General features: G+C 37.6%; 1 protein-coding gene across 2 annotated transcripts in view; it reads left to right on the top strand.

Moving 5' to 3' along the window:
• The window catches only part of scn1laa (sodium channel, voltage-gated, type I-like, alpha), a 39,428-nt gene extending 30,531 nt beyond the window's left edge, over nucleotides 1-8,897 (top strand). For both annotated transcript variants that reach the window (XM_049484901.1, XM_049484900.1), the window contains 6 exons: nucleotides 3,181-3,456; nucleotides 3,626-3,679; nucleotides 3,782-3,919; nucleotides 4,155-4,259; nucleotides 4,993-5,263; nucleotides 5,349-8,897. In XM_049484901.1, coding sequence (XP_049340858.1) covers nucleotides 3,181-3,456; nucleotides 3,626-3,679; nucleotides 3,782-3,919; nucleotides 4,155-4,259; nucleotides 4,993-5,263; nucleotides 5,349-6,520 — 2,016 coding nt within the window. In that variant the 3' untranslated portion in view covers nucleotides 6,521-8,897. The remainder of the gene's footprint in view (nucleotides 1-3,180; nucleotides 3,457-3,625; nucleotides 3,680-3,781; nucleotides 3,920-4,154; nucleotides 4,260-4,992; nucleotides 5,264-5,348) is intronic.
• The last annotated feature ends 6,960 nt before the right edge of the window (nucleotides 8,898-15,857 follow it).

Here is a 15,857-nt window from a genome sequence, read left to right on the forward strand (position 1 = left end):
TGGGTTGTTTTGTGACCTCCTGGATGAGTTGTTAATGTCCTTTTGGAACAATTTCAGTCAGCTAGTCACTCTTGGGAAGGTTCACCTGTGTTCCATGTTTTCTCAATTTGTGAACAATAGCTCTAACTATGGTCTGCTGGAGTCCCAAAGCCCTAGAAATGACCCTGTAACCTTTTCCAGACTGACAGATATTAATAATATTTTCTTATCTTCTATATGTTTTTGAATTTCTTCAGATAGCAGCAAAATGTGTAGCTTTCTGAGATGTTTTAGCTGGTTCAGGTTGTCAGACAGGTTCTATTCAAGTGATTTCTTCATTCTACAGGTCTGGCAGTAATCAGGCCTGGTTGTGGTTAGTCGTAAAATTAAACTCAGCTTTTCAAAAAGTGTGATTAATCGCAGTTAATTTATGGGGAGGAAAATACTTTTTCACAAAGGGCTAGATTGGTTTGGATTTTTTTCTCTTAATAAATAAAATTATCATTTAAAAAGTGCTTTTTATATTTACTTAGGTTACATTTGTTTAATATTTTGTTTGATAATCTGTATTAGTATGACAAAAATGTAAAAACCAAAGAAATCTGTAAGGGGGCAACTGTTTTTTCATGCCACTTTATGCTAAAACTTGACTCTAATGAGCTTTTTTAAAGGTCATAAGCACATACTTTATCTACTAGCACCATGGTTTATGGTTATTCTCAATAAATACATAAATTATTATATTTGTTTTGTCTTATTATTTTAGGCACATGTCAATACCCTTGAATTGGATGAAGATAAGGTCACATCTTATGACAGATTTATGCAGAAATTCATACAATTCCAACAGGTTTACATACTTTTTCTTGTCACTGTATATGTCCCTAAAACTAAAATAAAAACCTCCAGCTGACAGGCAATAATAGTGTTATAAGTGTGCTTTAAGTGAACAGTAAGTGCTCATGGCTCATTTAAAGCAGGCCCTCGGTGTTGATGAGCTCCCCGAAGTTTAGTGCACTGTGAATGAGTGTGTGTGTATGCAAGCAAGCAGTAAAGCAGCTTTCTTTTCCTTGTCTCCTCCTATGACTGCTCCAGCCAAATGTGTTTTTTAGTACATTAGATTTAGCCTCCATTACCCTGTAAGAAAAGCCTACTGTAGCGAGCTGCAGCACAGCTGTCTTTAGTCCAGTGCAGAAGCTCATTGTTACATACTTTTACATAGTTTTGTTGAAGATTTTGCCATTTAAACTACAAAACATAGCTGAATAATTGACTTAGTTTAAATGACTTAACGAATCCATGCACTGTAAAAAATCATTACAATAGTGCTTCTTACTTATAAATAAATAAGCCCAGCGATTCGAAAATATGCATTATTACACACATTATCAGCCCCCAGTATCAGGTTGAGAGTTGTTATTATTAAAATAAAAGCTTAAGTGTATATATTTTCCAGATAATATAGGGTATTTTAAGCTGAATGTAAGGTGGCAAAACTTAAATTCTTAAAAAAACATTTTCTTTCAAAGTCAAACGAGCACTGGACTTTAATCTACACAGATTTCTCTCCTAAAACTGTTAATTTGATTGAGTAAATCTCTTATGTTTATTTACAGTAAGCTTAGATTTCCACCATTTTGACTGAAATGGCCGATGGTAGAGGCCACTACACTAACCTACCAACAATACAGCGCTTACAGTGCAGCTACAAGCAGAGCAGCTATGGAACTATTTTAACACATGGAGTGTTTATATCCAAAGAGATCGTATTTTCACGCCCTCTTCAACTCAAAATCTTTTAATAAACAGTGATAATGGAACTGTGATAAAATCATAATAACACACAACCAAGCATTAGCTAGTTACAAAGCAAAGCATTCAACTCAAATGAATAAAAACATATGTTGACAAGCCAATGTTATTTAATAATAATATCTGATGCAATTAAATGTTTAGATTCCATAGTACATTAGAGCAAAAAATCATTTAAAAAGATATTATTTTATAGAATTGCCTGTTGTGTTTTGGGCCTGTTTTGGGGCTAGGGGAGGAGCAGGGTGAATGGCAGTTTGCTACAATACATATTTAATTTGAATTTGTTTCACAAATTAAATTAAGGGTTTACCCACATTTTTGTATCACTGCATCTCAGATTGTGTAGCATGTTTTGGGCTTCCCCTGATGCAGTGCCATCTTTGATTACTGTCGGCATTGTTTTACTAGATGTCGACCAAAGGGGAATTGCTAGTGATAGAACTGCATGAAGATAGATGTGCCTGATTACATAACAGCAGTAAAGGGGGGGGGGGGTATCCAGAAGGGTTCGATACAGCTGGCATTGATCAAACACTTGCATGTTTTAGTTGGACAGAGTTTTCCATGCACTGTTGCTGCTGCGATGGCCTTTCCTCACGTGGTAGTCACAGAATTCTCCCATCTCCATGACAAGCCTTTTGTCACTGTGCCAGATCTGCATTGATGTTTTTGGGAACTGCACACTGCATCAGCATGTGTCACCTGCTGTGTGACTTCATCATGTGTTTTTTATCATTTGTTTTTCATGTGTTCATTTGCAGTAAAGCATTTGTGACATGATGGTGCCTCAACAAGGTTTCTTATTCTGTTCTTGTTATATTATGCTCTAGTTGTACAGCAAAAAAAACAGCAAATCCACAGTATGGCTTGTGCAGAACACTTCCCCTTCTTTTCCTCATCCCGTTTTTCCTGCTACAGCCCTCTGTGATAAGCTGCTGTTGTTAACGTCAGCGCTGTTAACTGTTGCGGTGCCTTTACCAATTTGTGCATTTGGCAGTTCTTCACTCTTCACTCTTGTGTTTTCCTCTCTTCACCACAGTCACTTAAACAGCTCGAGTAATGTTTGCAGATTGCACTTTATTTTGCAGCACACACTAACAATCATTTTAAATGTTTAACATGGTGCCTTAATTACATACCACACTTACAGCAAACATTATCACTTTTAACAGCTTTCTATTAGGTCTCATATGCCAATACAGTGGGACATTTTTTCAAAAGCCTTTGTCATAAAGTTCCCTTTTTCTAGCAAATAACTCCATTTTCATAACATGTTAGATATTAAGCATTTTTGACAGTATTCTAGCTGTAAAATAAAGTGCTATCAATAGGAGTTTCTATGTGTGTAACACTATTCTAACATAGTGATTTTTTGGATCTCTGTAGGTGGTTGTCAATGCTCTTCTTGGTGCCATTCCCTCCATCATGAATGTGCTGCTGGTCTGTCTCATCTTCTGGCTCATCTTCAGCATCATGGGTGTCAATCTGTTTGCTGGGAAGTTCTATGAGTGTGTGAACATAACCACAGGAATTCGCATGAATGAGACTGACGTAGCAAACAAAACTGAATGTGACATGCTAGGTGAAGGAAATGCCCGATGGAAAAATTTGAAGATTAACTTCGACAATGTTGGAGCAGGATATCTGGCTTTGCTACAAGTGGTAAGATGTCTTTTGATGACTTGCAAACCGAGAGCTTGGTGTACATGTAAGTGATTAAACAGACATAATTGTGCTGAACTGTTGCTTGAAGATTCCAAAACCACTGTTTCCATTTGATCCTTTTGATCTCCTATTAATTTAACACATTATTTTCTTCACTCCCCTCAAGGCAACTTTCAAAGGCTGGATGGACATTATGTATGCAGCTGTAGATTCACGTAATGTAAGTCTCATAGAAATCGTAAATGCCAGAATGTGGATGGCTCTTCCAACTTTTCTGTGTTTTGTTTTGCTAATGTACCCTGTTTCTGTTTCTTTCATTTAGTTAAATGAACAGCCCAAGTTTGAAGTAAATCTGATCATGTACGGCTACTTTGTAGGCTTTATCATATTTGGATCCTTTTTCACTTTGAACCTCTTCATTGGTGTCATTATTGATAACTTCAATCAGCAGAAGAAAAAGATAAGTATCTAAAGTAATTTGAGATTCCAGACATTGTGAAATGTTTCACTGTTTAACTTTTGTAAGTATTATTCATATTCTAATATTAAAACTAAACTAAACTCTAACATTTCAACATAATTCTACAGTCCTAACTCTATGTACAGTAATTTTGTGTGAATAAACCATTTTTTAGAACAGTTTATCCAGTCCAAGTTTCATCTTAAATTTAACTTTTTTTGTTTTGTTTATTTACTTTGGAGGTCAAGATATTTTTATGACGGAGGAACAGAAAAAATATTACAATGCTATGAAGAAGCTGGGTTCAAAGAAGCTTCAAAAACCAATTCCTCGGCCAACAGTAAGGCACACACACACACACACACATACAGGGGTTGGACAATTTAAATGAAACACCTGGTTTTAGACCACAATAATTTATTGTCCCAACGGACAGTTGTGGTGGAAACAGGAGAGTTGAGGTGCACATTGAATTCTGCAGTGATTTGGGCAGCCGTGTTTTTATGTTTTTTGGATACAATCCGGGTTAGCACCCAAACATCCCTTTCAGACAGCTTCCTCTTACAGCGTCCACAGTTAATCCTGTTGGATGTGGTTCGTCCTTCTTGGTGGTATGCTGACATTACCCTGGATACCGTGGCTCTTGATACATCACAAAGACTTGCTGTCTTGGTCACAGATGCGCCAGCAAGACGTGCACCAACAATTTGTTCTCTTTTGAACTCTGGTATGTCACCCATAATGTTGTGTGCATTGCAATATTTTGAGCAAAACTGTGGTCTTACCCTGCTAATTGAACCTTCACACTCTGCTCTTACTGGTGCAATGTGCAATTAATGAAGATTGGCCACCAGGCTGCTCCAATTTAGCCAGGAAACCTCCCACACTAAAATGACAGGTGTTTCAGTTTTATTGACCAATCCCTGTATATATAATATATATAAAAGCAGTAAAATGTGTTGTTATTGATTTGCAGCATTACTGTAGTTATTTGTTAGTTGTTAATTTACTAATATAAAACCTGAAATGAAACTTAAAACACTCTTCATATCTCTTTTTATTGTGTATTCCAGAACAAGGTCCAGGGATTTATCTTTGACATTGTAACAAATCAAGCCTTTGACATCTTCATTATGATTCTTATATGCCTTAATATGGTAACCATGATGGTGGAATCAGATGACCCAGATCCTAAAATGAAAACAGTTCTAAACTGGTTAAATATGATCTTTGTTGCGCTCTTCACAACGGAATGTGCACTAAAGATGGTCTCACTTCGACAGTACTTCTTCACCGTTGGCTGGAACATCTTTGACTTTGTAGTGGTTATTCTGTCAATAGTTGGTAAGATTTAATAATTTACGTTTGATAAAAATAAAGACATTTAAGCATATAGCATGTTTAATGTTGCATTGCCCCTTTTCAACAGCCATGTGCATCTCAGACGTCATCACTTACTTCTTCTCACCAACGTTGTTGCGCGTCGTCAGGCTCGCTCGGATCGGACGGATTCTGCGTCTCATCAAAGGTGCCAAGGGAATACGCACCCTTCTGTTCGCTTTGATGATGTCCCTTCCAGCTCTGTTCAACATTGGCCTTCTTCTCTTTTTAGTCATGTTCATCTATGCTATTTTTGGCATGTCGAACTTTGCCTACGTCAAAAAGGAAGCTGGCATTGACGACATGTTTAACTTTGAGACATTTGGCAACAGCATGATCTGTTTGTTTCAGATCACTACCTCTGCAGGCTGGGATGGTCTCCTGTCACCAATCCTCAATAGAGATATACCTGACTGTAACCCTACAAAGGACAATCCTGGCAGTAAAGTTAAAGGTGACTGCGGAAGCCCATCTATTGGCATCATTTTCTTTGTGAGCTATATCATAATATGCTTCTTGATTGTGGTAAACATGTACATAGCCGTGATTCTTGAAAACTTCAGTGTGGCCACAGAGGAGAGTGCAGAGCCATTAAGCGAGGATGACTTTGAGATGTTCTATGAAGTGTGGGAGAAATTTGACCCTAAAGCTACGCAGTTCATGGAGTACAACAAATTATCTGATTTTGCTGATGCTTTGGACCCTCCTCTGCGTATGCCCAAGCCAAATAAGATCCAGCTGATCGGTATGGACTTGCCAATGGTGACAGGGGAACGAATCCACTGCCTTGACATTTTGTTTGCGTTTACTAAACGTGTTCTTGGGGAAGGCGGTGAGATGGACATCCTTCGTGGGCAGATGGAGGACCGCTTCATGGCCTCCAACCCTTCCAAGGTGTCGTATGAGCCCATCACCTCTACACTGCGGCGCAAACATGAGGACATGTCTGCGCTCGTTATTCAGAGAGCCTACAGGAAGTATGTCGGCAAACACAGGATGAAACCTGCTCCCAGCACACACAAAGAAACTGTGCAAGAGAACGGGAAGGTTTCAGACAAGGACTCTGTGGTGAGAAACAACATTAACAACCATTCCACTTTAGAGCCCACAGTTTGCCCACCTTCGTATAACAGCGTAACACAACTTAGGAAAGACAAATATGAAAAAGACAAAAGGGAGAAGGAGGTCAAAGGCAAGGACAACAAGGAACAAAAGAAATGAGTACAAAATCGTAAAAAAAAAAAACTGGTGTAAATGGAATAAAGGGTTTACAATTTTCAAAGAAGGACTTTAAAAATCATATGAGTCTGTATGGTGGGTGTCTATGCCAAAAGGATAAAGCTAACCTGAGTTTCTCATGAGGGTTACTGTCTGAAATGTAGCAGGGATAATGTAGCTATGTAACAAGGCTGCAAGCTTTTTGTTCCTAAGAGATGGTCACAGTTTGCCGTGGATCATAAGAAGGAACAGTCTTTTACTGAGGGTCTGATGCTGCATCTGGTTTGCATTTTATTGCCATATTATTGAACAATGTTTGGCACAGGGCCTGTTAAATAAAGCTATGTGGCAATCGCCCTACACATTGCAAAGTATGCAATACTGTCCTATTCATAAAATTAATTTCTCAGTCCTATTCATTCCTTTTTACTGCAGAGGTATTTTTTACCTGCCTGTAAACCAGTCAAAAACACCTGCAGCAACATGTATACCTATATCACATAAAAATATGAAATTAATAATAAATAAATCATAATTTTCAGCCACTGTCAGAAACATTGGCAAAACAGATGAATGTTTAAAAAAGCCTGCAGATATCATTGACATAAACTGCATAAATATTGTAAGTTGGTGACTCAAGTTGTTTTTAATTTTTAGTTTTTAAATTCTTCACAGAAACTATATTATGATAAACACACGATAACTCTGCTCCAGAGACTTATTTTTTCACAATTTTTGTATTGCTTTTTTCCCAATTGACCTTATATGTGCATATTAAAGTACGTTATACTAGGCTGCATTTCTAGGCTGTATGTGAGGGTGCTTTTCTTTGTTAACAGTCTTCTATGACGTGGTGGTGCAGAAACGCAGCCTGTCTTGGTTGCAGCCTAGGCTTCAGAGCTTCCGATTTTTTTTTTGTTTAAAGCCATTTCAAACTAGTGAAAATTTTACTCTATATTTCATAGTATTCTGTAGTAATGCACTTTGAAAATCAGGCTTAATCTTAATGGCACTTGTGATGCTTGTCAAGTAGTCTTTTAATTATATCTGTTAATCAAGTGTGTTTACACGCATCAGAACATGCTCATGTGACCAAAAACAGAAAAAGGCAACTCCAAAAGGAACAACTAAGCTCCTCCACTTGGATTTGTATTTGCTATGCTGCAGTCCTACAACTGTAAAAGAAGCAGACTTTTGCTGCTTTGCCCAGCTAATTCAAGATCTTTTTATGCCTCTCAGGTAACTTTTAACTATACTAAAAAGCCATTTATATGTATGTTGGGCTATGTCACTGCCTATATCCAGTGCAAACAGAGATACGCTTCCTGAACAAGAAGTCTTACCTCTGCATTTTTTGACAATCTAATCAAATCTAATTTAATCTATTGCACACAGCAAGGCTGTAATTAACTGGTTTATATGAACATGTATAAACCCATGAGTGCTTAACTGGTTTATATGAACGTGTATAAACCCATGAGTGCTTTATCAGGCAAGAGACAGTTAGAGATCTGTTCATCTGTTTATTCAAGTGACCCTGACAAAAATAGTTCTCTCAATTCTCTCAGTAATCAAACATGCAAATATATAGTGTGGCTATGCATTCTGTGGCATATTTTTCTATTAGGTATGGACTATGTTTGGTATGTGTTATTTGCAAAATGAAGACTGTAATCAAAGAAACACAGTACATTGAATATGTTTTGCTTATGTAAAAGCTGCAGCAGGACGATGTTGTGGAAAGAAAAATAAGTTCACTTCAGTTTGTTTATTTGTATTTATGTCTGTAATGCATTACTGTAAAATACTGTATAATCACTGTGCTTTTTACAAGTCGACAATGCATGTCTGTGTGTGTTTTTTTAAATGCCTGGTGATGAGAAAATACACTGGAGACATGGCACTTTGTTTAACTGCACTTTTTCAATGGACAACTTCCACTGTCAGTGATGAAAAGGAGGATTTTGTGTTTCCAGGAGACATATTTGCAAACTGAGCATGCTCCACATGCATTATCTTAAATGTTATCTATGACTGAAATAGAAAAATGCTCATGGTTGACTTCTCATACTGACTCTGCCAGAGATTTGACAGCTCTTTGTATTTGTTTACATTTTAGGAGATGGTATCAGGTATTTTTAATCATTATTTTGCTTTAATCCAGACTCAAATTCTTCTTTCAAGACCATTATATACTTTCCACATAAAGACCTCTATGATGCTAATGTATGGAATACTGTTCTATAAGCATATTATACCTGTACTGAAAACATTTGCTGTCAGTGAAAATATTCTTTTGATTACAACTCTGCATGCAAGACATTGCTATGAGTCATTTGATTGATGAAGCCAAAAGAATAAAGATGCCATGTAAAAGGTACATGTGTGAAACACTTCTGTTGATTTCCTCACTTAGATAGCTGCATTGTTTATGGACAAAATGCTGTAAAGCACTTCTGTGGTAGATCATATTTGGGAACCTGTATAAGAAAAATGAACAGTCAAAAGCACTGTAGCTAGAATGTCTGTGCATCCTAGTATTTTGCACATCTTGCCTACTACATGTTTGTTCTATTTTCTTAAATTTGTGCATCGAAATCCATTAGTGATTCTATATTTCTAGATAGGGAACTGGTGGGACTACTTAATTGTTTCCTGTTTCCTTTTAAATTTGGGTGTGGGCGTTATAATATCCAGTATCTAATATCCAGCTTTGCTGGCAACATCATGGATCTAACAACAATTATAAATCTGTAACACTGAGATAAAAAGGTCTTTCGTCTTTTTTTTCTTGTCCATATACTACACATAAAAACATAGCCCATCGATATGAAAGGACCAAACATGTCTGCTGCCTCAGATGCTGTTTGGGCAATAGAAATTGTTTTATGGGCATAAGCTTCTTCTGTCTCAAGGGACTCACCACACCTAATTAGGAAAGCATTAGTGCCCTGTGCTTCTCCAGTCACCCTTTTTATGACTTTCACCATGCTCATTTCAACCCAACCGCAATCAGCATTAGGCCTTCCACCCAGCCGGAAAAGACTGTTTCTTGGAGCGCCCATTTCTTCTGTTGCAGCTAATGAGCACTTAAATGTTTTAGAGAGTGAGTGAGGGACTGAGTGAATGTGTGAGTGCATGTGAGCGAGAGAGAGAGACCGCAACACAAGGCCAACACTATTTGATTTATAGTCTACACAATGCACTTTGTAGGCATGGTCTGTTTGCATATATAAGCAGCGGCAGCTAACCTATGGTTATGAACTCTTTAATATCTGTACCCTTTTGTTTAGAGATCCAGGAACCATTACTCTGATTAAAGATTGGTTGGTCCAGCAGTGTGTGTTTGAGCCTGGTACACATTTAGCCACTACACACAGATTACTACCCAGCATACATGTCAACAAAAAACACTCGTTTCCACTTAATACCCACATAGGCCATACTCCACCAATGGGAGCTAGGTAGGTTTCAGGTGGACATAAGCTCTAAGTGTTTTTTGGCATGTTGGTTGAGTAATAACCTGTGTTTAGTGTTCAAATGTGTTGCTGTTTCTGGGCCCTAGTTGGGTTTTCTAATCTCATATGGGTCCCATCTAGGCCCTATGTGCAGAGGGGGATAGGTTTAAGCCTGACTTATTCATATATTGGACCAACTTGAAACCCAAGAACAGAATTTTCTGGTTTCCATGTTGGGCTACCCATACAGGACTCACATGGACATGTTATCTGGGTAGTTTATTAGGAAATGTATGATTCTGGTTGTGAGTAGCTGTGGGCGCTATTAAGAGCTATTAAAAAGTCATGCAGAGCAGAAGACACACTTGATTAATTATTAAGATGACTGTAAACTGGCTTTTATCTGTATATGATTTCAGTTTTCAGACAGGACTGAAAAACCTGGGTTTATTTCATGATCTTCTTCGAACACCACTCCCTGTTAGTTTGTATTTGTTGTGTTGCTGGTCATTTAAAATGCCACTATCAATTTCCGCTCTTTTTAAAAGCTGCTTTCAGTTATTTCATTTCATCCAGCATAATCACGTTATATCCACATAGTGGCCTCGAGCTGACCCTTAACAGTCCCTCAAAGTGAATTAGTGTTAATAGCACTCGGCCGAGGTAGAGCCTATAATTCTTTACCGAAAGCCGCAGCATTTTACAAAAAAAAGGTAAAATGAGTTTTAGTGATTAGTGTTTGGTTTCAGAAGACTGTAGATGTGACACTAGTGTTAGAGCCTCTGATATGATTGGCCAGCTCAGGGAGCTCCTCTACCAGACGACCATTAAAATGAAGAGTGATGCTGCAGAGTGTCTCTTGCGTCGTTGCTGGGCAACATGACATCACGGCCAGTCTGCTGGCCAATGGTTGCTTAGAATGCTAATGAGGAGCCTGTCCCTCCCACGGTCCATGGGCGTCACTACATGTGTATCTCTGTCCAGCACCGGTATTACAGAGCAAACACGCACCACCAGCAATCAGCCAGCTGGGAAATGACCTTTTATTAATTTAATTATCAAGCTTAACGTATAACGTTAATTGAGTAATTGATGAATTGTTGTCTTACTAATTTCATTAAATATTTCCTCTGAAAAATATTTGTGTATAACTGTAACGTAGGTGCTTTTAAAAATGCTCACACTGCTGTTAAAAAGAAGAGATATAGGCTACTCTACATTCTACTGCCTTCTAAATAAAAGCACAAATGAAGTTAATATAAATACAATAATCCTTTATTAATACGTGGGGAAACAAAAATGATTATTAATTATAACAGTTGTCAGCATATTAAAAATTTAACATTTTCAGATGGTTAGATGCCAATAACTGCTTCATTGTCAGGGCCAGACAGGAATGAGACTGGTGCAGATACAATAAAATAACTTTATTAAAAGTTATAGAGCAGACAGGGGTAGTCAACGGAAACAGGGTCAATACCAGTAATACACAGTGTAGAGAAATCATACCATAAACGGAAGACAGTCCAGAGTTCATACACAAGCAGGCAGTATCACAGGGTAGGCAAAAATCGAAAGTAGTAGAAACAGTCCAGGTCATACACGAAAATCCAACACAAGGGAGCAGGCAAAAATCAATGTCGGTAGAAAACAAAAACAAGATCATACACGGATAAAGACAAGGGCAAGAGAAACGCTTTGTATTGTAGGAATTACCAAACAGATACTCGGCGAGGTGTGAGCGTGAGCATGGTCCTTATATACTGAGGAAAATCAGTACTCGGGACTTCCTGGTGGTGTCATGTGATGCGTCATGTGATCGGGAGTGTGTGTTGTGTCATGGAGTGGTGCGTTCTGGGTATTGTTACTGTGGGAATGGCAGATAGAGCTGGATGTGGGAGACTCAGACATGCTTTCAGCACCAGACATGACATTCATGTTGTCAGACAGGTACTATTTAAATTATTTATTGATTCTACAGGTAATCACGCCCAGTTTTGGCTAAAGAAATTAAAACTTATTTAAACTTAAACCTTCCCTTGTAAAAAAGAAGTATACTTAAGTGCATTAAAAGTATGTTTAAATTAGGTAAAGAATATTAAAAGTACATTTTCAACTTAATATACTTTTTAATGTGAAAATACACATTAAATATACTTTCTCTGTGTTTACATCAAAAGTATTTTTAAGCAATGCTTTAAATTCTACATTGTGTTGATAGAAAAAATATATATAGTGGCATTAAAAGCACACTAGGTAGGATTTCCTTAAATATTAAACTTTTTAAATAAGTAAAATTACAGCTTGAAACTCACTGAAGCGCTCCATTGAGGTGTAATAGGTGGAATAGCGGTGCTCTCTGTGCCGGGCTCCTCTGAGCTCAAACTAGACTCTGTAAGTTTTCCTAGGCGCGAGAACTGCGCCTCTTTCCAGAACTGCGACCTGCTTTCTGACCTGTATGTAGTTCTAACAGTTCTACAAGGTCTACAAAAAAACGCTATTTGGAGTTGGTTAATTCTTTACAGAAGCTAACTAGTTTAGTTTTTGGCACAGCAGCTCTTTTATATAAACTGAATCATTAGAATCCGTTCATTAAAAGATTCGTTCAAAAGATTCCTTCATCCGAACGAATCTTTTGTGCTGTTCGTCTGTGCTGTAAGAGAACGGTATTCCGTACACAGTTTCGGTATTTTCCGCGTTTGACTGGATATTACGAAAATACCCGAGTTCGAATAGGCTGCAGTGATTGGCTAAACCATGGAATATCTGCCTAGCAACCAAAATAAATTTTGATTGGTTACTTTTGGACCAATAGTTTTAAAGAAAACCTCAAAAAACTGACCTCAGTCCTGTCACCAGTGTGCATCAGTATTCCGTACACCTGCCAACGAACAGGCAACGGTGTTCCGTACACCTCAGATTTCCGCTCGTGGTCGCTGTATTTTGCAAAACTTCACCACCTTTAACATATAAGCTTAGAATGACATAGATGCTTAGTTAAGTGTTTGTCAAATGGATTTGATAAGTTGTTTATGAATTGAAAAAAAATTGTGCTGAAGCTGCAGCACAAAATCTCAGCTGTCTATGAGTGATGAAGTGGAGCTGGAGTTAGTTCGTTTTTAAAGTAAGTTATAAACTATGGTTATTAATTCCTTAATCAAATTTTACAACAGATGCTGTTAGTTGGATGTTTAACGTTCCATTTTGAGTGAAATATGATGTTAAAAGTGGGTAAAACCTTACGTGAAATAGTCGATAAAGTTTTCCCCACCCCCTAGCCTCAGCGTTGGTAACCCTTCCCCACCCACCCGTTTTCGGCGATGCGGGCGGTTCCTCCCTACCTACCGGAATTTCAAGAGAAAACACAACCTTGATGGCCACTGACCTGTTTTGATCATAGACTGTATATAGCTGGACAGAGCATCGTCTCTTAAAAGTGAAGCCACCACAGGTCGGGCGCCCCCTGCTGTTCGGCTGCAGAAAGCTGTGTAACTCCACCCATCCCCATAGGTTTCAATGGCAAAACAGAAAACTTTCAATCACGTTTTTTTCTAATATACTGTAATTCTACCTCCATTATTTAAATGTAACAGCTAGTGTAACCTCTGCTTATATTGTCAAATGTTTATATCCCCACAGAATTCGTTTTTTAAAACGTTATTCGGCTCTATTCAAAAAAGGTGTGGTTATGGTAAAAGGGCTGCTTATGGGCGGGACCAATAACAGACCGTCAGCTCCGCTCCGCCCCGCTCTGCAGTCTGTGACCGCGAGGCAGCCCTCAGGGGCGGGGTTATTTAAATGAGTAGGCGGTCTCTCCACAGCCTTTCTCCCTCCTCTGGTCTCTTCTGCGCAGACTCTGGTCTCTGAATCGCCAAAATGGAGGAAGATTTTGGCTTCATTTTCATTGAATGAATGGGAACGGTGACACGGCGTCCATCTTTATATACTATACTATATATATATGGTTTTGATGGAAAGAGGAAGGATTGACAATGACCCCAGACTATATTTCAAACAACGAGGATAACAATAGTTTATAATAAAGTATTTTATTGTTTAAATGGTCGACTGTACGGAATACTGAAGTGTACGATATACCGTTCTCTTACGTTACAGGAGAAGCTGGTGAGATCAGATAGTACCAGATAAAGACAGATTGTAAGTAAATCAGTGGGTATTTCTGTTTTGTAAGGAGCTTAAAATGTTAATAAGAGAGTTAAAAGGTTATTAAAACAACCAGAGTGTAAATATGTGAGGTATAAGTTGAGTTAAAGTGTTAGTTTTAACTGCTGAAGCTGTAGGCTAGCAGGCGGAAGCTAGCAGCGATTAGCGTTTGCGATTAGCATTAGCGATCGGGTTAAATGTGTAAATATATTATGTTAAGTGTAAAATTTGGCTGTTTGTAAGCTTAGCTTGCAGTAAATTACCCCAAACTGAAATATACATTGTAGTCTGGGGCTTGTAAAAGCTTTTACTGATACTGTGTTTTTGTTTTAATATTATTTCATGCTGTGCTTGTTTCGAGGTGAAGGCTAACAGTGCTACTCTGTAAATACGCTGTTGTAGACACAGAAGAAATGTCTTGTTTTAGTCGTGATTACAGTAAAATAAACATTTCATGCTAAAAGAGAAAAATTGATGATGGTTGTAATTATTTTTGTGTGCTTTTTACTTTCTGATGGAAAAAGTAGCTTACACGCAGGTGGATTTTCCCCTAATTATGTAGTACATAACAGTCTACTGCATGTTATGTTGGTATTGTAGATAAAAAGTGCCAAGAGTGTTGTATACATTTATTACACTCTGTAGGGGGAGCCCACGACACAAAATCTCAATCCTACCTAGTGGAGATTTAAATACTGCTTAAAATGCACTTTAGTGTATTTTTTTTTACGGTAGCTTTAAATTGTACACAATATGCTCATCAGTATGCAAAGTTGTACATATACTTCAAGCGTATTAAAAAAGATACATACTTAAATCTACTTCAGTTTGCAGAAGTTTTATGGAAAAAGGCACTCAAAAGCACAATTTAATGTTTTTATTTTGTGTTTAAATATAGCTTAATTACAACTGAAATATACTAAAGCTGCCATAAGCTGTTCCAAAATAGCACATTTAGTATTTATTTAAGTACATATATTATTTTTTTTAAACGTATGTACTTTTCCAGGTTAAGTATACTTTAAAAAAACATATTTAATACATTTTCTTTTACAAGGGTTGGGGTGGGGTCATCGTTTAAAAAGTTTGTATTTACCAAGGTTATCTTTATCTGATATTAAAGTTTGTTTGATAATTAGACAATTTTAAGTATGATTAAAAAAAAGCAAAAACAAAAGAAATCTGTGAGAGAACAAATACTTTTTCATGCCACTATATATGGGGAAAGTTGGTCCCAGCACTGTCCCTCAATATTTAAAGCAAGCCTCTCCTCCAAACATATATTCCTCCTAACCTCTAGGTCAGTATAATTGCGTTGATTCTTACCAAAAATGCACAAAATACTAATAACGGTCAAAGACCCACTTTCTGAGCAGTTGGTGCCAAATGCAAAAGGAAAAGCTTTATATACATTTTAATAATTTAAAATTTTTATCAACATAAAAAATGGAAGTTGCAGTGTGTGTTTTCGTAGTGCGCCCAAAATGACAACAACATGATTTTAATGACTTTGGAGTAGCATAGAGTTATCAGTATGGGGGCTGGTGAGTCTTGTATGCATTATAGTCTGCAAACCACCCCTGTAGAGTGCTCTGTTGTGGTTGCCAGATTGATCAATTAGGGATAATGTAGAGAAATTACCATGAAGCAGGCCACATGTATGGCCCTTATGACTAAAGCTTCTCACCACTGGATTGTTGCTCAGAGGTGTATAGCTC

This window comes from Astyanax mexicanus, chromosome 11 (genome assembly GCF_023375975.1).
Source record: "Astyanax mexicanus isolate ESR-SI-001 chromosome 11, AstMex3_surface, whole genome shotgun sequence".
NCBI lineage: Eukaryota > Metazoa > Chordata > Actinopteri > Characiformes > Acestrorhamphidae > Astyanax > Astyanax mexicanus.